At 36.0% G+C, this 22145-nt stretch overlaps 2 protein-coding genes across 4 annotated transcripts in view; one reads left to right on the top strand and one right to left on the bottom strand.

Annotated features, from left to right (window-relative positions):
- Window positions 1-22145, top strand: part of LOC106070006 (myosin heavy chain kinase C-like) — a 64356-nt gene that overhangs the window by 23533 nt on the left and 18678 nt on the right. The window contains exon 1 of one of the 3 annotated variants that reach the window (XM_056034892.1): window positions 12410-12621. The exons of the other annotated variants lie outside the window; for them this stretch is intronic. The gene's annotated coding sequence lies outside the window, so the exon portion shown is untranslated. Of the gene's footprint in view, window positions 1-12409; window positions 12622-22145 lie in introns of those variants that run through there. 3 annotated transcript variants of the gene reach the window in all.
- LOC129927225 (uncharacterized) lies at window positions 2040-4583 on the bottom strand. The gene is made up of 2 exons (XM_056034894.1): window positions 4389-4583; window positions 2040-3832 (listed from the first exon to the last, which is right to left on the bottom strand). The coding sequence occupies exons 1-2, from the start codon at window positions 4478-4480 to the stop codon at window positions 2146-2148; spliced, it is 1779 nt and encodes a 592-aa protein (XP_055890869.1). The 5' UTR covers window positions 4481-4583; the 3' UTR covers window positions 2040-2145.

Below are 22145 nucleotides of genomic sequence, written 5' to 3'. Positions count from 1 at the left end.
TTTTGATGTGTTTCAATGTTGAATATTCTCTCTAGATGTAAGTCTTACGAACTCAATATGAACATACAAGAGACAAGAAATATACCTTTATCTACCTCATAGTTTTTGTGAGGCAGACTTTCTCATGTATTCCTCCAGTCTTTTTGTGAGGCAGACTTTCTCATGTATTCCTCAAGTCTTTTTGTGAGGCAGACTTTTCTCATGTATTCCTCAAGTCTTTTTGTGAGGCAGACTTTCTCATGTATTCCTCAAGTCTTTTTGTGAGGCAGACTTTCTCATGTATTCCTCAAGTCTTTTTGTGAGGCAGATTTTCTCATGTATTCCTCAAGTCTTTTTGTGAGGCAGACTTTCTCGTGTATTCCTCAAGTCTTTTTGTGAGGCAGACTTTCTCGTGTATTCCTCAAGTCTTTTTGTGAGGCAGACTTTCTCGTGTATTTCTCAAGTCTTTTTGTGAGGCAGACTTTCTCGTGTATTCCTCAAGTCTTTTTGTGAGGCAGACTTTCTCATGTATTCCTCAAGTCTTTTTGTGAGGCAGACTTCTCATGTATTCCTCAAGTCTTTAGACTCTACGATCGATAGGGCCGATGATGTAAAGGTCCTCTTTTTCTGTTACCCATGATTAACGAGGGTGTCATGTGGGCACCACTACGACCAACCGCCTTTACTTTTCCCACCTAATATCATGTACCAATTAGAGCAGGGTGGACTCATAGGTGCCCTAAAGATCCTGAAATTAAAAAATCCCAGTCTTCACCAGGATTCTAACCCGGGACCACTCGGTTCGGAAGCCAAGCGCTTTACCACTGCCACCGCTTCTCCCTACATATATAGAAGTGTATTATATGAGCACATACAATCAGTCTGGCTTAGATATGGAGATACATAATATTGATTTAAAAATAGTACAGAAATTTACAAATAAATCTTTCAGAATTGTCTCTAAGTATAGAACTGGTGTCAGAAACATTCTCTGGGTGACATCCATTAATTGGTGACGAAAGTATAATGGATGTCAGATGATGTGTTAATGAGATGTCAAGTCATGGGTTCGGAATGTTGCGGTCATTGTGTTTAGACGTTTGTATGTGTGTTTGTATTAGAGAAAGTGATATTTATTTTTGAACTCTTCCTAATTGAAGTATAAAGAGATACACAACTACAGTGGGACTTAGTCAATGGGACTTGAAGCTAGTGTTAACTGAAGGATACTTCTAAAATACTAAGTATTTGTAAAGACTGAATATAACAACGACAATCTTGAGATGAACTGACCTTTTCAAAAGTACGTCTCTTCTTTAAATAACCCAGTGATACCACCCCATGTTGTTTGCAGTGGGGGCCAACCCTGGCTTTATACATTATCAACAGCTGTGTCAAAGATCATTTAGGTGAAAACAAAATTAACACAAATTATGTTGATATCAATGGACTTGAGCCTCTGCTGTTTCACTCTTCACAGTGGTCAGGAAATTCTAGGTTCTATAAAGCGCCGAGTCAACCATATTAAGGGGGATGCACAATGAAATTTCAATTTTTGTAATTTACAGATAAATAGAAAAGCTTTATGCATGACTTGATAGAACATATAGAGACATGAGTAACCATACACATTTTATGAGTGTAGCCTTTTGGGTTGCTATGGAAATGGCGGCCATCTTGAAAATAAACAATGTTTACAAAATTCTTAAAATATTCTAAAGTACTCAAAATTTTTTTATTTTTTTTATTGCACCTGATAGATATTTGAATCCCATAGGTAACTGGCTAATTTTGTTTTGAAAATTATTACTGGTTTAATTTTTATGAATTTTTAAAATTTTTATTTTTTTCCGACCCCATTTTTCATCTGAGGTCACATCATTATTTTTATTTTTTAATGAAATTTATTATACATATTGAAAATTTTTGCAGCCTATTACCTATGATATACTATCAATAAACTACATGTGAAAAATTATTAGTCTAACTTATACAGAACTAAAGATTTTGAGATTCTTGTGGACAACATGCACCTAAAAATACATTTTGAGAAAAACGCATTTAAAGTTTTTAAAATGATATAAAATATTTATTGTAACCATAAAAATGAAAAAAAAGGGAATATTAACATAAAACAACATAATAGATAATAAAAAAAACAAAAAACTATTCATTAAAATGGCCTGATTGATAGGTTGGACCTTCTAGAACCTCTGCCCGGTGCTCATGCTCAATTCTTCGTTTTTTCAAGTTTTTTCTCCTGGACACTAATGCGATTGATTTTCTTTTTCTAACAAGCTGTAGTTTGACATTTTGCTTTTTCTCACTAGAAGAAATGTTCTTTAGTGTCCAGGGAATGCCTAATATGTCAAAAACTGATCTGATGCCAACAGGTCCATTATTGAAGGCTAAAACAGCAAGGTATGTCGCAGCCCTTACCGTTTTTAATGTTGCGAATTCTGTTTTGGGGCATCTTTGCCAAATGAGGGAATGAAAAGATTCATTGGCGTTTTGTGTTCCCATTCTAGAACATCTTTTTAACAGATCTGTGTCTGTTAGTCTTTTCATTATAGGAAATAACAGTTTACCTATTTCTGATGTGATGGTCTGGTTGTGTTTTTTATATGGCTGTTTTAGTGCCTCTGATCTCTTAAAGTGACACCAAGATGTAGCGCCATCAGGACACAACCTGTGGTTATGATCTAGGTCTGAGCTCATCATATGAAAAAATGAGCCCATAACAGCCAGCTTCATTTTTTGAATGTCGGGAGCATTTTGGCGCAGAGCTTTGGAATAGTAATTTGTAATTTTTTCAATTTTTGGCTTTGTAAGCCTATAATTTAGTTCTTTTTTGTTAGACATTTTTAAATTGTTCAAAGCATTAAACATTCTTTTTGAGATGTGGTTAATGCAGTCCTCTTTTAAGATTTCTACATCATATCCTGAGTTGGTAATGGCAGATGAATGCGATTTACTATCGCCATCACACAGCATCGTGCCATAAACAAGTTTTCTGGATGCCACAGAGCGCGAAAAGATTTTGGATGCTGCTGCGGCCTCCATTGCATTTGCTGAGCCACTGAAGTTTTTTTGACACATATGCTTAGAGGCATCAAAATTTAGTTCTGCAGAGTTTGAATCACAAACATGGCAATAATTTGATAGGACTTCGGTGTCGATGACGAGTCCAGTATCAAAATCAATAACTGTGCCAATTCCTGAATGAGATGAGTGGCCCCTTTTATGCCAAGTCCCATCGAAAGAAACTGTAATAACAGGACAGCCTGTTGAACTTATTCTTTCATCTGTAGTTAGAGGTTGTGAAATGTTTCTTCCATGCACAACAGCAGATGCCCTAATCATACATTCTTCACCAGCTTCAATTATAGCAGTATTGACTATGTTAGCTAGATTGTTATAAGTATTTCTGTGCATGCAGGGCATACTCATAAGTCCACAAAACCTATCAAATTTAGAATGCGAGATTCCAGATTCTTTTAATGCAGCGACAGCGCGGACATTAATATCCAGATGAACATCATTACTTTTTTTTGAGGTCCAGTCGGACCACAAATATGTTTCACAATTTAGGCATTTGATTTTAATCAAATGAGCCATGCCTTTTGATTGTGTGATGCACATAGTTAATTTGTTGTCAAAGCAATGTGGACAGCACAACAAGGAGACCATTGTGGTCAATTGCATTGAATTCATCATGACGTATATGAAATCTTCAGGCAGCCTCTTATTGGTGTTATCAGCGTTAGTAACTACAGTTAGGGATATTTTTCGCTCAGCTGCACTTGCAGGCTGTGTTGTTGCTGCTTCAGATCCAGCTGTATCCAAAACAGAGCTGCAAACAAATAAAAAATAAATTAGAGGGTCTTTAAAAAAAAATTCAATAGTATGAAAGTACACGTCACATCTATCACAACATGAAGATTATTTTAAATTTTATAATGCATTTTAGAAATCATATATTGTATTAATCATAAAAAGTAAAGAATGTATAGAGACATGTTACATGTAATGTAGATCTATATATGACAATATGTACTAGATCTAAAAAAAAAAAACTAAGACCAAGACTTGAGTTGAAGTTGAAGTCCTACAATACTGTTCAATACATCATCATACATGATAATCTAATCTCTAGAGATTATCTAGTTCTAATGTGATCTATGCTCCTAATATAGACTAGATCTATAAAAGGATAGATCTCTATGTTTGCAATCATTTTCATGATATTTAGTTAATGTCTATAGAATCTAGATTCTAGATCTAGATCTAGATGTGATTCATTGGATAAACAGTTGTCGAACTCAAAGAGCCAAGGTTTCATTATTTTATGTGTCAGCACACGCTTGTCTAGTAAATAAAAAAAAAGCAAACTCTAGATCTAGACTTACCTTTGTAATTGTGCATTTGTCTTTGAAGCATGTCGTCCTCTGGGCTTACAGTAACGTTTTTTCTTTCCAAACATATAACCTTTTGTTGGCATTTCTGAGTTTCAATAATGAATCGATTGTTGATGTGATGGAAGTTTACAGAAGAAGGACCGGTTCACGTCATGTGCGCATGCGTGCATACTTTGTCGTTACGGAAGCTTTTTCAGTGCGCATGCGTGTATGTATAGTAACCAAAGAAGCTTTGATGGTGCGCATGCGTAAATATGGCTTTGTGGGTGTGTATATGAGGATATAGGGAAAAAAAAAGAGGTAGTGACGTATTTTGAAAGTTTATTGCAGTACTATTTATTTATAGAATGAGAAACCATGCACATAATCGGAACTAGAAAAGTAGACCTTTGTATCGATACCATCTGTTAGGGATGAGAGCGTACATTAGCTTATCAACTATAGCTTACAAAATGTTGATTTTTCACCAAAACATCAAAATTTTGCTAATATATATACATTTAAAATACAAAATTGATGTATAAAACGTATTTTTTTTAGTATTCTGATAGGGAATTCGTATTCTAGACATTTTAAACTATTAAAATCAATTAATTTTAAAATATCGATATTTTTGACCTAAATCTATGTTTTCTCACTGTGCATCCCCCTTAAATCTAAATCTTTTTACTCTATTATGAAATCCATTAAAGGAAGGTAACTCTTCGATTGGTAGTGCAGTGTTTCATTAAATTCTAACGTGTTAAGATGTTTAGTAATAATAAAAATTATAAGTCTGATAATAATAATGATAATATAAAGTGTAAACATTGTGAAAGTGCACTCAAAGTAAAAAAGAAGTTTGTTTTCGTTTGTCATTTCTTTCCTTAATATGACTGTACATAGTCAGTAGTTGAATAAAGGTAATTAATACCAGGAATAGACAGTAAATAACACTATTTATGGTTGCATTATCTATACCGCTGTACAAATATTCAGAAAACAGTTAATTAATTGTTCACAGATACTCAGTGTTGTCTAAAGCAGACTTGACCAGCAATAGATAATGACACTTTAACTTATACAAAAAAATAACAAAATCTGTCTTGAAAACCGAGCTCGTGATCATAAGTAACCTTTGTTTCACATGTTTCGGGTGTTCCTTTAGAGTTGAAGATAATTTACTTCCTAGTCCAAACCTCCCACAGGACGACGGGGGATGGGAGCGGACAAGGTTTGGATCCGGGACCATCGATAAGTCCGAAAGACAGTCCAGCGCGCAAACCGCACGACCAGGCAGTCATTCCAACCTTTAACCTTCTACTGAGTGGGAAAAACATTAATTTATTTTCAAAGACCCAGACAAAAATGTAAAAGCTTGTATCTCCTATGAAGTTCATGTACAACATTCATCCTAGACTGTTGCACTGTGGGAAGTCTTCAGGTTCCTATACTTGTGACGATCAATACACATTCAGAATATCTGAAGATTCATTAAGTTGCTCGGAATCTTAGGAAGTTAGATGGTTGACCAATGACATTGACCTTTCCAATGACCCTAAGTTTGAGGACCTCGTTCTGGTTGACCCCATGAGAAACATGTGCACTTTGTGTGTTATCTATCGTGTGTGTTGTCTGTCTTGTGTGTTGTCTGTCGTATGTGTTGTTTTATTGGATATGTTTTCTTACCTAAGATACAGACAGTATTGCTCATTTTGGGATCAGTGGCACTCAATTTACCCGAAGGGGCCTAACGTCGTATTTCTGAGCCCGGGCCTACGGTAAAATGCTAGGCATGCAGGGCGTAGCTTGGACATCAATAAATATGATAAAGTAAACATATATACGTCGCGTTCATATGTGTCATTACACAAATATCGGTCAGACGACTACCCACATGGATAACTTCCTGCTATCTATGTAAATAGATTTTTAATCATTAGGAAATAAAAACTTATGCTTAAAAAAATTATGAAGTATTTACATACATTCATTTGCCACTAAATCTGGTAAATTCATATAATTTTTAGTCACAAACTGTTTCAGATGTAAATCTTAATTATTTCGATTCGTTTTTGTGAGTTTAAAATAGATCTACTTAGAAAATTATTATTTTTTATTTTCAAAATGCATATTTTTCTTTTCAATTAGATTAATAATAAGGCTATTCTTCGAGTCTAAAGATTATAAAGTAGCACACAGTATTTCGCTTGTCTAAGCAGTCCTAGCTGTGACCTGTATATTTTGCCACAACCATAGCAGACAAAACCAAGGTCTGAAGGTGGTCGATTTAAGTTCTCATTTCGTTGTCTGTCTTTAGCAATAGCTTTCCTTTTAGGTCTCGAATGTGTATCCCGCAGCTCTTTCATTATTTGGCCTTATAGCATTTTTGTTTGGTTAAATCCTTTTTACAATGTGTTTTAGAAATGAACAGTCTAGGCTATTGTATGCCAGACAATAATTTAATTTTGTAGTTTAAAGAAATTCTTAGATTTTTGTTTGTCCGTATGTGAGTACTACCATAAGAGTTGCGTTACGTGCGTAGTTCAGACCCAAAAACTGTAGCTTCCATTTATTAACACCACATTTCTCTATAGCCCTTTCTCTTCTTTTTCTGTCTTGCTGAATTTTATTGATCAAAGAACGTAAATGAGTTCTTGTAAAATTAAATAAAAGAACGAAAAAAAAAAAAGGGTGGGGGGCTCTAATTCAGTTTTAATTGGAAAGTCCCTAACATGTGTAACGTGGGCCTGATAGTACGCTGATGCCAGGACCAATTTTCGGTACTCAGTCTGCCCCTGTACTATGTTCTGTTACTTTCTGTGTACTGTGTCTGGATCCTCTATGCTGTGGCCGTTGACCCTTTCTATTTGTATATTTGTATTGTATTTTGAAAAGGAATAACAACACCCTACCAAAAGATTGAAATTGAAAAAAAAATGTATTTACTTATTCTAAAGTACTGTGACTAATTTCATATATTTTAATGTATTTTTGTTTATTTAAATTGATAACAATAGTATTAATGGGAAAAAATGTCCCTATCCATTCAAACAGGGAAAGTGTAATAATGAACCTTAACAGAGTTATAGGGGAGGTAATCCAAACATTCTCTATATTAATTTTTATTTGCTGCTATATATAGTTTGTAACCATTTAATTTGGCTGGGGGAGGGGGGAGGTATTACCTGTTAAATTTTTCATGTTTTTTTTTTTTATATTCTAAAAATTTGATATTAGAGACACTGGGAAAACCAAACTCATTGCAGGGAGATAAATCTTTTTTTTTTTCGATAAGCACGAGTTGTATTGACAAGGACAGTAAATAAAAAAAAATAATAAAAAAAAAAACAAACATAGTTACGTTGTGACGTGAAAGATTTATAGAATAAATCATATTATGCAAATATTGTATGTAGGCTGTAAGTTTTATGTATGCATTTTTAATATGGGTCTTGATGAAGAAACTCGATTTAAGAGATGCACAGCAGTATAGACAATTATTGACAATGAATTGCACTATCTGGCTAAACAAATGCGACCAATTCCGAATTTCTTTTGTCACATGCAGATTTAGACTTTTTGGAAATTGTGTGACCTACTCAGCAGCGGAATACCTCGTTACTTAGGGCGGGGGTGGTGGTGGGGTGGGTGAGCATATACATTTTCGACGATGGGTCACAAGGAAATCTCGAGTTGGACGGAACCTGACCCCTGTGGCATCATGCACAGTAAGCTGAAGTTCCGGAGTCGCATAAGGCTGTGGATGGGCATCAATGCTTTAAACAGTTTTTGTCTGCCTGTCTTTTTTTTTTCTATGTTTTCTATTGGTCGTAATAGCGGCGAGAGAGAATGCATTGTTCTGATGAATGAAAAAGAAGAGCGTACACGTGATGTTTACGTCGTACAGGGGGGAGGGGGGGCAGCCTGGCATTGATCTTGTTGTGCTTCGTATTCTTCTTCTTTCTTTTTGTCATTGTCTTAAGCGTTGATTCGAAGACTCTTGAAACTCTAGGAACACGGGAAGCTTGCCTCCATCTTCCTGTTTGAACAAAAACTGTCTGGAAAAGATCTAGGCCAATGTAAATTTTTTATATCCCTGTTACCGATGTCTCGTATGATCCATGGGCATAGCCAGGATTTTTTTCCTGGGGGGGATTTTTTCTCCCCCCCCCCCACCGCAAATATATTTAACTGCAAAACCCCTGGTAGAGGGTTTAAAACTCAGAATCCCCTTGACTGCGCTGGGACAAGTGATGGTTTAGTATTAAAATCTCACCTAAAATAAATAAAATCAAAGCAAAAAATCAGTCACTTCGCCCATGCTCGTATCCCAAGACGCTCGGCTTAGATGCGAGGCCGAATGCCGAGTTTACCGATGAAAGTCCCCCATTTTCTTTCTGTGTACCACATCAGCCATGCAGGTTTCCGTCATAAAAACGGCTCCATGAGTGACGGTTTGTGGGTAGTTACATGTTTGTTGGGGCTTTCTTCCTTCCTCGCCAGTGCAACGGATTCGATCCTTTGTCACCCTAACGGGGGTTCTGTTTTGCTTCCCCATTTCGTCGCAAAGGCAGCACACAATTTTTGTCTGTAAATAATATTCGACTTCATTGAGTTGTAATTTTTACAATGATTGTTAATCCTTTCACTCACTTTAAAACAAAATGAAATAATTTCTAGTTGGCCTAGAATCTAGACTAGAACACGTTACTGTAGTAATTGAGGAATGTACACATGTTAAAATCAAATGAAATTTACAGTAAAACATCGCAAACGTGGCAGGTTGGAAATTAAAGAATCCGCCCCCCCCCCAACTCAACTCCAGCTCCGTGACACCGAAACCTTCTTTGACCCAAAATGGAAATTTTTGAGAAAGTAATCTCGACAAAAAAAAAAAGCCATTAGTAGCAAACAGTCAGCTCCTAAAATGTGAAATGTCTCTCGGTGCTAAATTGATACTAATACTAATTTGTATTATCCTTGTGGATTTGTGTCTTACAATTGTCATTACACAAAACAAAACATTCTAACAAGAGCAAACGAAATGTACGCCCATGTCACAGTTTCACTTGACCATTAGGCCTACAGGTAGTTGTCGATATTGGCTTGTTTATATCTGTTGTTGTTATTTTTGTTTCCAGATGTTTAGAATTGCATTTCTAATGCATCAACATGTTTTTCTGGAACACAGGAAGTTCCGTTTTGGGTTTTGTTAAGAATTCCCATTCCCGATTTATTTAAGTAACCTATTCTTGGATTTTCTATACACTCCGAGGCTGGCAGGCTTCAGACGATTGAGAGGATGGTTTGATGGAATCTGCGAGCTACAAGTTACATGGGACTTCAACAAATGATAACGCTCTGTTTATTTTGTAACCCTTGTGCCGGCATTCCTTACTCTTTCCGGATCCGCGTGACATAATTAATTGAGACGTCTCGCACAAGAGAGAGAGAGGAATGACGAGCTACAAAAGGGTCATGTGATTGAATCATGTCTTTGTGTCACGTGATATGTTAAAGTCACAGAGGGACGCGAAACAAAAACAAAGAGGCTTAGGACCTATCTCCTTTTGCCCACATGTTTATTTTTGAATTTCCCTGCAGTGTCTTCTTTATCTCCAGACATAATACGACTGGATGGTGAGAAGGCAGACATGTTGGGTCTCGAATTCCACATTTTTAGCCGCCCACGATGACATTGTTACATTGGCGTTGCTATGGTGACTGCAGCCTTGAGAGGTCGTTGTGCGATCATTGTTACACTGATAAGGGATTAAAAGAAACAGATTATCGTTTTAAACAGTTTTTTAATGTCTTACAAGAAAACAAGCACAATATAAAATCCTTTTTAAAAAACAAAGATTATACAAGGAAAAGAACTCCGCACTTACAAATATATCACTTAATAATGTAGTAGTTAGTTCCCTTCTTCTATAAGAAACAAAAGAGTTAAGCACTAATAATTAATTGGCTAATTGGTTACTTTTTAAAATTAATTCATGTTTGAATAAGTACAATATATAATTTTTTAAAGTTTCAACTTGATCCAAGAATGGGTGTAGCCTTAGGAGAAATAACTTATTCAAACTTTTTACCAGACAGAAAGATAGAGCGATTTGGTATAAGCTTTGTAATAATGAAAATATTGATCAATCATAAAATCTTTATTTATAAAATGTTTTGTTAGTTCTATACATTTCGGATGTTCAGGCTGTAAGAAGATATTCCTTAATGCGCTTTACTAAGCTCCGTCTTTAAGCTCTTAGAATGCGCTTTACTTAGCTCCGTCTTTAAGCTCTTAGATTGTGCTTTACTTAGCTCCGTCTTTAAGCTCTAAGATTGCGCTTTACTTAGCTCTGTCTTTAAGCTCTTAGATTGCGCTTTACTTAGCTGTCTTTAAGCTCTTAGATTGCGCTTTACTTAGCTCCGTCTCCAAGTTCTTAAAATGCGCTTTACTTAGCTCCGTCTTTGAGCTCTTAGAATGCGCTTTACTCAGTTTTTCCGACGTTCTTCCAGAAATGAAGATTATTACGTCCTTGACCAAATCTCCTGCAGGGCGTCAGAGGATCACAGCAGAAAATCACAGCAGAGATCACAACAGAAAATTACAGCAGAGATCACAACAGAGAATCACAACAGAGGATCACTACAGAGGATCACAGCGTGCAGGATTCGACACCAGGCCAATGGAGACGTCGTACCAAACAGCCACCCAATGACAACTTGCTAATTGTCGTTTCTGGACTTAAAGAACAAAAAATAAAAATATGCAAAGAAACTAGAACAGACACAAAATAGAGCAGTGAGATTCATAACAAACGAATATTCACATTTGACTAGACTAACACCTTTAATAAAATCACTAAATTTAGAAAGCCTTCAGGACAGAAGACTCAAAAGTAAAGTTGCAATTATACATAAAACACTGAACCATAATCTTCAAATACAAAAACAAAATCTAATAAAATACTCAGAAAGACACAAAGATAAAGGCACATTCCTCGTTCCATATGCTAGGACAAATTTGTACAAATGCTCCTTCTTCCCTAGTGCTATTAGAGCATGGAATGGGTTGCCTGAGCCAGCCAGGAAAACCAGTGACTTGACAGCGTTTAGGTCATTGGTTAATATGCATGACTAAATGCATGATGCGTAGGACGTAATCATCTTCTTTTTTGAAGTCACGTCTGTATATAAGACTCGGAGCTACTCATAGAAATGTAAGTGAAGACTAGAAACTATGTATTCTCAAAGATATAGATATTTACATAAACATACGATCATGATTATTGTAATTATATAATCATAGCTAAATAATGGACACTAACAACATATCTTTTGAGTTACCGTTACCTGGTTGTTTGTTTATTTACTTTTCCTAGGCAACATATGTCCTTCACCCATTCCCCCCTTTTTTGTTTCGAACCACTCCAATTCGATACGTTTAAACATGTGTTTGATTCTTTTGAAATCTGTTACACCCTATATTATATAGGTAACCATTGATTACACCCTCTTTTATTTAGGATACTATTGATTAACTTTTGGGTTGATTTCCAGTGCCTAGAGATGACTAGGCAAAGGCAGATAACTTATTTTTATTTTGCATAATATTATATAAGGGAAACTACTCCACGTAATGTCTTCATAACTTCTCACTGTGGGTTGTGAGAGCGATGTACCTAGACACTGGATGTCCTCACTGGCTGCTACCGAGAAGAAATGACACTCGATTTAGCTTTTGGGTGTTAACCATGTCAGAACCTACAACAGAAATGGATTGATAGTATGTGTATTCTGTTTGGGGGGGGGGGGGGAGGGGTCTGTTGCAGTGTGGTAGTGAAGGCCATTGTTACGTAGAAATCGGGTCGAGATACGAGAGATAATAGTTGGTCATAACTTCAGATGTACTTTTTTTTTTTTTATTACTTTTGAGTACAGGGGGGAAAAAAAAGTAAAATCATTGACCCGTGACGTTACCTGCTAAAACCTGTATCCACTACCACTAGTTGTCAAAAAGGTAAACACATGGATTGACAATGCGTACTTGTCTCGACTGGACTACTCCGTAGACTGACAAGGCCGATGTGGCATAGACCTAGCGGCTTGATGTCTTGAGCTGCATTTAGTATATCTTCTTCTTCATCAAATTAGAATTTTTTTTGCACATGTGTATATACAGTTTATATAAACACTGGACGTAATTCTTCTCTTGCACATTATGTGAGCAATCTGCTGACAGGTAAAAAGTTGTCATACTCAACTACATGTGTGCACTTCTTTCTGGTTTCTTGTTGATGTTTTTAGTCTTTTGTTTTCTTACTGTGCTTTGTTTCTTGATGTTTATATCTTTTTTTCTACCAATTAATTATATTTCTTTAAATTTCGATATTAAATTCTATTATAAAAAGGTGTTGTTGATCAACAGTGTTGGCTGGGAAGGATGTGTGACGTCCTCAGTGCGCGCATTGACAAAAAAAAAAGACGTTCTTCTAACGTCAAAGTGTTTGCCGAAATACGTCCCCACAAGAAAAAAAAACAACAACTATGTAACAAGTTATCGCACAGACAAAAAGTCAAATCAGAGTCAAATGTTGACTGTCTGGATTTAGTTGCCAATGAGGCAATGGATGAAACGCTTCACAAGTAGAAGACAGAATATAAAGACGAGATATTCTGAACTCAACCAGATGTATAAAGCTCATTTTTTTTTAAATACAGGCTCAATGTCGGATACAATATAAAAAAAACACAGTGGGAAGGATGAAAGAATTTAGTAATGTGATCACGGGGTGCGATATCATTAAAACAAAAGCTATACACTAAAGATGGAGTTGCCTGTTTGTCAAATTTTTTCAGAGAAATAAAATGAGAAATATAAAAAATACTTTCAACACTAAAAGCTTCTATTAAGTTGTAGTTGTATCAGTTAATTTGGATCATGACTAACAATAATAAAGCTTACCAATTGTTTTTGTTTAGCGCATTGTCATTGTTTTTAGCTTTCTCTATACACTATGATCCTATCACTTGTCTGGACCAGTAGGAAAGGAGGGGGGGGGGAATGAAGGGGGTATCTGGGTGATTGTTACCGTGATCATTTGTTAAAGGAAATTATTTTTAAAAAAATTGAAAGACCTGAAATCAAACTCGATGGCTCAAGCCTCCTGCAGCCAACACACTAACCGCTGCGCCAGCGAATCGATTATAAAAATAGGTTTTATAGTTATCTACTGTCAGCTTGAAACTTTGAACATTCGATACCAAACAAAATAATCAACTATTAAACGTTCATTATCTACTTGTTTGTTTGTTTGTTTCAAATATTTATTCTTGTTTACACATTTTTTACCAGAAAAAGAAACATTGCAAAACTGTGTAAGGTTGTTTCTTTTATATATTAACTGTATAACAAAAACAAGAAAGAAAGTTAATCGACTTTCGTCAGGAAAAGAAGGAAAATGGCGCATTTTTTCTTTAGTTGGAACTGTGAAATCGTTCTAACTTTCAAATACCTCGGCACTCTCTTACATGATAAGTTGAAGTTTACTATAAATACAGATTACATCACCAAAAAAAATGGACAACAAAGATTAAGACTGCTAAAGAATTTTTTTTTTATTAGTGTTAGCATAAAAGCCTTGCGAATGTTTTACCCTGCTCACATCTACAGTATTTTAAAGTTTCAACATCTTTGCTTGGTTTGGCAATGGATTATGAAATGGATACAGTGATGACCAACTAAAACCTTGAGTTGAAAAGTATTACCTGCCTTACAATTTGAATCGTTGGATAGGTTGTTGCTTGTGGAGCGGGAATTCCCACAATCATTTCTTGTTTTGGTCTGTTCAAACTTGTGTCCTAAAAGTATTGCTTCGCGCGTCTTTAAGGTGATCTCCATTTTTATTTATCTGGCTAATCGAAAATAGTGAATAATGTATTTCAAAGATTTAATCTTTATTTGACATTGAAGTCCAGTCAGGAGTATTGTAATAGACTTACATGCTGTTAATGCCTCGGAAACTTCTCCAGATCTAGATTTTAATTGGATGCTTGTCCTCGTGTAGCGCCTCGAACTGCCTTCACGATGGCCATGATTTCAAGCCCCACCCTCTTCCATCCTCTGCAGCAGGTGTAGGCTAGGACGTGAAACTCTTTCCGAAGGAAAGTTCGAAAGTCCATCCTTGATTAGAGCGAATGTTAAGTATTATTGACATAATGACATGCTGTGTGTGTGTGTGTATTTTCATTGAACATATGTTGTTTACTAGAGAATGTCATCAGTATCGGGAAAAACTATAGCTAGCTGTTTGGTGTATCCGTCGTACATAATCAAAGACATGTTGATGAGTATTATAGTAGAATGTGTATACACTTTGTATCACTGCCCAATCAAAGGTTCTAAGCTCTTCTATATATAGCACTTTTTTAAAATGTATTCGGCACTATTGAAGTTTAATTTAGCGTCTTGTACATAGTTTAGTTTCTCGTGTAAACCCCCAACAAAGCGAATGTCCAGTGAGTTCTCATACACTTTCTAATGATACAAGTGTTTACTCAGATGAACGTTAAGAAAGTCAAAGAGTCTCTTTATCTTCAATCAATGTTGTGTGCCTGCGAGATGTGTCCACCTTTATTAGAGCTGCTGTCTGGTTGTAATCATCAACCTTCGCACCATAAAGATTGATATTGCTACACGCTTATCTACTCTTGGCAAACACTTTTTTTTTATATATATCTACTCTAAGATATGCTTTTGCATTATATATATATTGAATGGTCTATGAATCGGCTTTAAATCTCAATGTAACTGATTGAGGGAGAAAAAAATTATGTCAACATTATATATATATATATATATATATATATATATATATATATATATATATATATATATATATATATATATATATATATACGAAGAGTTAGGATCAAACCTGATACATGTTATAATTCTAAAAGACCTGAAACACTTCAAGTAGAGACAACTTTCTCTGTGATATACATGTTTTTAACACAAGAGCTATGTATTTTATTTCCCAGGCTCTGAACTTGTATAAGCTTATTTATTATATAAAACAAGTAACAAGTATCACATTTAACAAAAATACTTTTCTAAAGCTTATATTAAGTGTAATGGTATCAATTATTTTGAATCGGTCATACAATTTTTAATAGATCTAGACTAACAATAATAAATCAGTGTGATAGGAAATGTTTTTACCAATTGCTTTTGTTTAGCGCAATTAAAAAAAAAGTCGCTCGATTTGAATTGTAACTCCAGTGCTCAAGCCTTTTTGATAGAAGGCCGACGCGCTAGCCACTGAGCTAGACTTATCAAAATAGAAGTGCTTATCAAAATAGATGTCATAGTTATTGCTAGTTTCAAATTTTTATGCGACGACCTAATTATCTATATTTGGCGTATCTTCCCTTAGCTAGTACTGTCTCTATGTAAAACAAAATTAATGAATTACGACTAATTGATAAAATAATTGATTTATTGAGTTGTCAGGGACAAGGAATAATTGAGCAAAGTTTCAACTTGATTGGAGAATGGGAAGTGGCCGAGATAACGTGTACAAAATGTGTACCAGACAGACAGAGTGACTCAGTATTAGTGAGTTGGTATATAAAGTTTATTAAAAAAAAAATGAAATCCAGTCATAAGAAGAAACAAACTTTGTCCTACTATTTTGTGTCCAAAGCTTAGGTCACATAGTTTAGGGTTACGCTTGACAGCGAGGTCACCGTCGAAAACTTTTCCATTGAGAGGAACAAGGAAAGGCAAAGGTCAGGGTCGAAACAGTCACCCAACCCACTTCATTTCCGCCGCGTTTTTGAAATCTTTAATAAACTTAGTCTTGATTTTTTATTTTATTTTAACATTGGATTGCGATAATATTTTACATTACGTCTCTGTCACTAATAAAATGCCTGAAAATTTTAATTTTAATAGACAATTTTTAGTGTTTTATAAAAGTTTCTAATCATTAGAAATGGAGACTGCTTTTCGAATTCAAACACCAACAACGTGTGGATCAGCCATAGACCAGCCATCAACCAGAGATGTTGTTGGAAAGGAATAATCATTGAAAACAATTTGAATGCAAACAAACACGCTTTAGAAATATTTAAAACAAACATTTCAATAACATTCTAAAGAAATATAAACAGCAATTTAAGAAAAAAAAACAGAAATAATGTCAAACAAAAATGATAAGACAGTTTCTGTGATGAGATTTTCAAATAGTTCAAAACAATTCTTAATCGAATAGGCCACAACATTAAATAGAACACCTTACATTAGTCAGCGCAGTGTATGACTACTATTGTGGTCTGCAAAGTCAAGCTGTAGATGTTTTGACAAAGCTTTTATCAACTCACTCTGTCTGTCTGGGTGAATTCCTTTACACGTTTTGTTCTTCCATTTCCCAGTCTCGGGTCAAGTTGAAACTGTGCACAATTATTCATTATTGATGACAACAGATGAATTATTTTTTAAAAAACATATTAGTTAAACAATTAGTGATAATTAATTATTTTTTTTTATTTCTAAAAATGGGAGATAAACCTTGCTATATTGAGTCCGCGATTCTACGGTGCTTTCCCTTTACTTAATATAGCTTTTTTAAAAAGTATTTTGTAAAAACATTTTGATTTTGCTTGTAAAGAATTTGAAGAAGATTATTTGATGTTTCAAACATTAGGGGACACGACATTTCGTTCACTGACATTTCGTTCACTGACATTTCGTTCACTGACATTTCGTTCACTGACATTTCGTTCACTGACATTTCGTTCACTGACATTTCGTTCACTGACATTTCGTTCACTGACAAATCGTTTACGACTTTTCGTTCACCCGACATATCGCTCACCGACAACTGGCTCACCGACAACTGGCTCACCGACAACTGGCTCACCGACAACTGGCTCACCGACAACTGGCTCACCGACAACTGGCTCACAGACAACTGGCTCACCGACAACTGGCTCACCGCCGACAACTGGCTCACCGACAACTGGCTCACAGACAACTGGCTCACCGACAACTGGCTCACCGACAACTGGCTCACAGACAACTGGCTCACCGACAACTGGCTCACCGACAACTGGCTCACAGACAACTGGCTCACAGACAACTTGTTCACCGACAACATGTTCACCAACAAAGAAACTCGGATTAGGCCCGACCTCTGGCAATCAAAACTTTTTTTTTTTTGAAATAATAGCTACAAAATTTTAATGTAAACATTTTAAACACGCGACGAAAACATAAAATATTAACAATATGTTACAATCCAGTGAACGATTTATCTATGAACAATTGGTCGGTGAACGAATTGTCAGTGAACCATTTGTTGTGTGAACGATTTGTCGTGAACCAACTGTCGGTGAAAGAGTTGTCTGTGAGCCAGTTGCCGGTAAGCGATATGTCGGGTGAACGAAAAGTCGTGAACGATTTGTCGGTGAACAAAATGTCAGTGAACGAATTGTCGTGGAACCCAAACATTATGAGTGTCAGAATGTAGTTTAATGTCGTGAATGTATAAATCTCTAGCCGCTAAACATGTTCATATTACTTTATTGTATTTTATTGGGAATACTTGGAGTATAAATGTAATCTTCTAATAACTAATCTCTGTGCAAAATAATAAAAAAATAATAAATAACAAAGCTAATTATTTACTCAACATTAACACTGCACAAAGTAAATGGCTTTTTTTTTCTCCAGAGTAATCACATAGATCTTTTTTTTTGTGTGTGTAGGTCAGGTGAGCGAAGCTAATTGTATGAGCTGTGATTTGTTGGCTTAGTTTAAATTAAAACAATAAAAAAAAAGGGTTAATAAATCTAGTGTACGGCGTATGACTTTCAAATCAAAGAGTCCAAATCTGCCCGTAGAATGTTTTTCCAGCCACGAATGGACTTGCTAGTTTTACTTTTGAATCTCTTTACACAGACTTCACACTTAAAAAGAAAAAAAAATCAATTGACATCAAACTAATGTATAAAAAAAGTTAAGTTCCCTTTTCAGACCTTTTTATGATGTGAAAGTCACCAGTTTCTGTAGCCCACGGTTAACGAGGGTATCATGTGGCCAGCACAAGGATCAACCTCTTTTACTTTTCTCGTACTAATGACAGGTACTCATTAGAGTCGGGATGACTCAAGAGGAGCTAAAAATCGCGCACTTTGAACCTGAGATCACATCGGTTCTGAACTTAAGCTCCTAGCCACTCAGTCACCACTTCCCCTCACAGTCAAAATATGTTGTACTACTTATAGTAGGTAAAGAAGTTCTATAACTTTAAAAAAAATGAAAAACCATCGTGGTTAGACGTATGCACTAGTGTCATTTAGTCAAGCATACTTAAGTGTGGACAACTACTTAAAAGTCAGCAGTGCTGCCCCATAAAATACAATAGTTTCACTACTTCGTTGCAACGTGTCTTGTTTACGTGTGTCTGTGTGTGTTCTAAATTAGAAAGCTATGTCTTTCAACTGTACTCTGGTTCTGAAGCCCAACCCAGGAGTGTCATTATTTGGATCTATTCACTGTAGAGAAACTATCACCCTCTGCCTCGTCCTGGAACACTTTCTTTGTCACCTACGCCACAGTGGTGGCCTGGTTTTTGTCCAACAAAGGTCTAGTGCATATAATATTCTAGGGCAGTGAACACGACACTTAGACTATTATTGATGGCGCATGGAAAGTAATCGCCATTACAGACAAGTCAGTTATGTCTACCACATTCGCTAACTTCCTTTGAATCAAGCACGTTTGATTATTTCCCTTGTATTTCCCTACGTTTCTTTGCTTATCACATGTGCCTACTTCCCTTGCATGCGCCTTTATTCGCTTACTTCCCATGTATTTTACTACATTCGCCTACTTCCCATGTATTTTACTACATTCGCTTACTTCCCATGTATTTTACTACATTCGCCTACTTCCCATGTATTTTACTACATTCGCCTACTTTCAAGCACAGTCGCTTCATTCCCTTGCAACTATCACGTTAGCTTACTTCTAGTATCTATTTGAATCACTTACTTTCCTTGAGTGTACCGCATACATTTTACATATTACTTTGTCCTTAACGAAACACTTCGCACATTCGGAGTATTTAGCGGAACACTTTGCTTATTTTATTAGGCCTACTAGTTAATTATTCCATAGTTCGCGGAGCACTAGGGTTCCACGGAACACAGTTTGGGAAACACTGCCTATAGGTCTGTCGGTAGGTAAACTCAGGTCCACAGTTTCAAAAAGCAATAAATAACAATCCAGTCTCCACGATTTGAACCTAGGACCTTACTGCTCGGCCACCTGCTTTTATATCGAGATTATCTTAAACTAGTGATCACTCTTGATTATAGACTTTTTAAAGAACGAGATTCAGTTTTAAACGTAGTCTTGTGCGATGATGTCGAGATTCAGTTTTAAACGTAGTCTTGTGCGATGATGTTGAGATTCAGTTTTAAACGTAGTCTTGTGCGATGATGTCGAGATTCAGATTTAAACGTAGTCTTGTGCGATGATGTTGAGATTCAGTTTTAAACGTAGTCTTGTGCGATGATGTCGAGATTCAGTTTTAAACGTAGTCTTGTGCGATGATGTCGAGATTCAGTTTTAAACGTAGTCTTGTGCGATGATGTCGAGTATCAGTTTTAAACGTAGTCTTGTACGATGATGTCGAGATTCAGTTTTAAACGTAGTCTTGTGCGATGATGTCGAGATTCAGATTTAAACGTAGTCTTGTGCGATGATGTTGAGATTCAGTTTTAAACGTAGTCTTGTGCGATGATGTCGAGATTCAGTTTTAAACGTAGTCTTGTACGATGATGTCGAGATTCAGTTTTAAACGTAGTCTTGTGCGATGATGTCGAGATTCAGTTTTAAACGTAGTCTTGTGCGATGATGTCGAGATTCAGTTTTAAACGTAGTCTTGTGCGATGATGTCGAGATTCAGTTTTAAACGTAGTCTTGTACGATGATGTCGAGATTCAGTTTTAAACGTAGTCTTGTGCGATGATGTCGAGATTCAGATTTAAACGTAGTCTTGTGCGATGATGTTGAGATTCAGTTTTAAACGTAGTCTTGTACGATGATGTCGAGATTCAGTTTTAAACGTAGTCTTGTGCGATGATGTCGAGATTCAGTTTTAAACGTAGTCTTGTGCGATGACGTCGAGATTCAGTTTTAAACGTAGTCTTGTACGATGATGTCGAGATTCAGTTTTAAACGTAGTCTTGTGCGATGATGTCGAGATTCAGATTTAAACGTAGTCTTGTGCGATGATGTTGAGATTCAGTTTTAAACGTAGTCTTGTGCGATGATGTCGAGATTCAGTTTTAAACGTAGTCTTGTACGATGATGTTGAGATTCAGTTTTAAACGTAGTCTTGTGCGATGATGTCGAGATTCAGTTTTAAACGTAGTCTTGTACGATGATGTCGAGATTCAGTTTTAAACGTAGTCTTGTGCGATGATGTCGAGATTCAGTTTTAAACGTAGTCTTGTGCGATGATGTCGAGATTCAGTTTTAAACGTAGTCTTGTGCGATGATGTCGAGATTCAGTTTTAAACGTAGTCTTGTACGATGATGTCGAGATTCAGTTTTAAACGTAGTCTTGTGCGATGATGTCGAGATTCAGATTTAAACGTAGTCTTGTGCGATGATGTTGAGATTCAGTTTTAAACGTAGTCTTGTGCGATGATGTCGAGATTCAGTTTTAAACGTAGTCTTGTACGATGATGTCGAGATTCAGTTTTAAACGTAGTCTTGTACGATGATGTCGAGATTCAGTTTTAAACGTAGTCTTGTGCGATGATGTCGAGATTCAGTTTTAAACGTAGTCTTGTGCGATGATGTCGAGATTCAGATTTAAACGTAGTCTTGTGCGATGATGTCGAGATTCAGTTTTAAACGTAGTCTTGTGCGATGATGTCGAGATTCAGTTTTAAACGTAGTCTTGTACGATGATGTCGAGATTCAGTTTTAAACGTAGTCTTGTGCGATGATGTCGAGATTCAGTTTTAAACGTAGTCTTGTACGATGATGTCGAGATTCAGTTTTAAACGTAGTCTTGTACGATGATGTCGAGATTCAGTTTTAAACGTAGTCTTGTACGATGATGTCAAGATTCAGTTTTAAACGTAGTCTTGTACGATGATGTCGAGATTCAGTTTTAAACGTAGTCTTGTACGATGATGTCGAGATTCAGTTTTAAACGTAGTCTTGTGCGATGATGTCGAGATTCAGCTTTAAACGTAGTCTTGTGCGATGATGTCGAGATTCAGTTTTAAACGTAGTCTTGTGCGATGATGTCGAGATTCAGATTTAAACGTAGTCTTGTGCGATGATGTCGAGATTCAGATTTAAACGTAGTCTTGTGCGATGATGTCGAGATTCAGATTTAAACGTAGTCTTGTGCGATGATGTCGAGATTCAGATTTAAACGTAGTCTTGTGCGATGATGTCGAGATTCAGATTTAAACGTAGTCTTGTGCGATGATGTCGAGATTCAGATTTAAACGTAGTCTTGTACGATGATGTCGAGATTCAGATTTAAACGTAGTCTTGTGCGATGATGTCGAGATTCAGTTTTAAACGTAGTCTTGTGCGATGATGTCGAGATTCAGATTTAAACGTAGTCTTGTGCGATGATGTCGAGATTCAGTTTTAAATGTAGTCTTGTACGATGATGTCGAGATTCACAATACTCTGTAGGATACATGAAGTATTTAGTTTTAATT

Source organism: Biomphalaria glabrata, chromosome 7 (assembly GCF_947242115.1).
Source record: "Biomphalaria glabrata chromosome 7, xgBioGlab47.1, whole genome shotgun sequence".
Taxonomy (NCBI): Eukaryota; Metazoa; Mollusca; class Gastropoda; family Planorbidae; genus Biomphalaria; species Biomphalaria glabrata.
Note: the sequence above shows the minus strand (reverse complement) of the source record. Positions and strands in the feature narration are given on the sequence as shown.

Coding starts and splice junctions, on each gene's coding strand:
- LOC129927225 (XM_056034894.1), bottom strand. CDS start 4,480: ATGCCAACAAAAGGTTATATGTTTGGAAAGAAAAAACGTTACTGTAAG. Junction 3,833..4,388: donor ACAAATGCACAATTACAAAG/GTAAGTCTAGAT, acceptor ATTTGTTTGCAG/CTCTGTTTTGGATACAGCTG.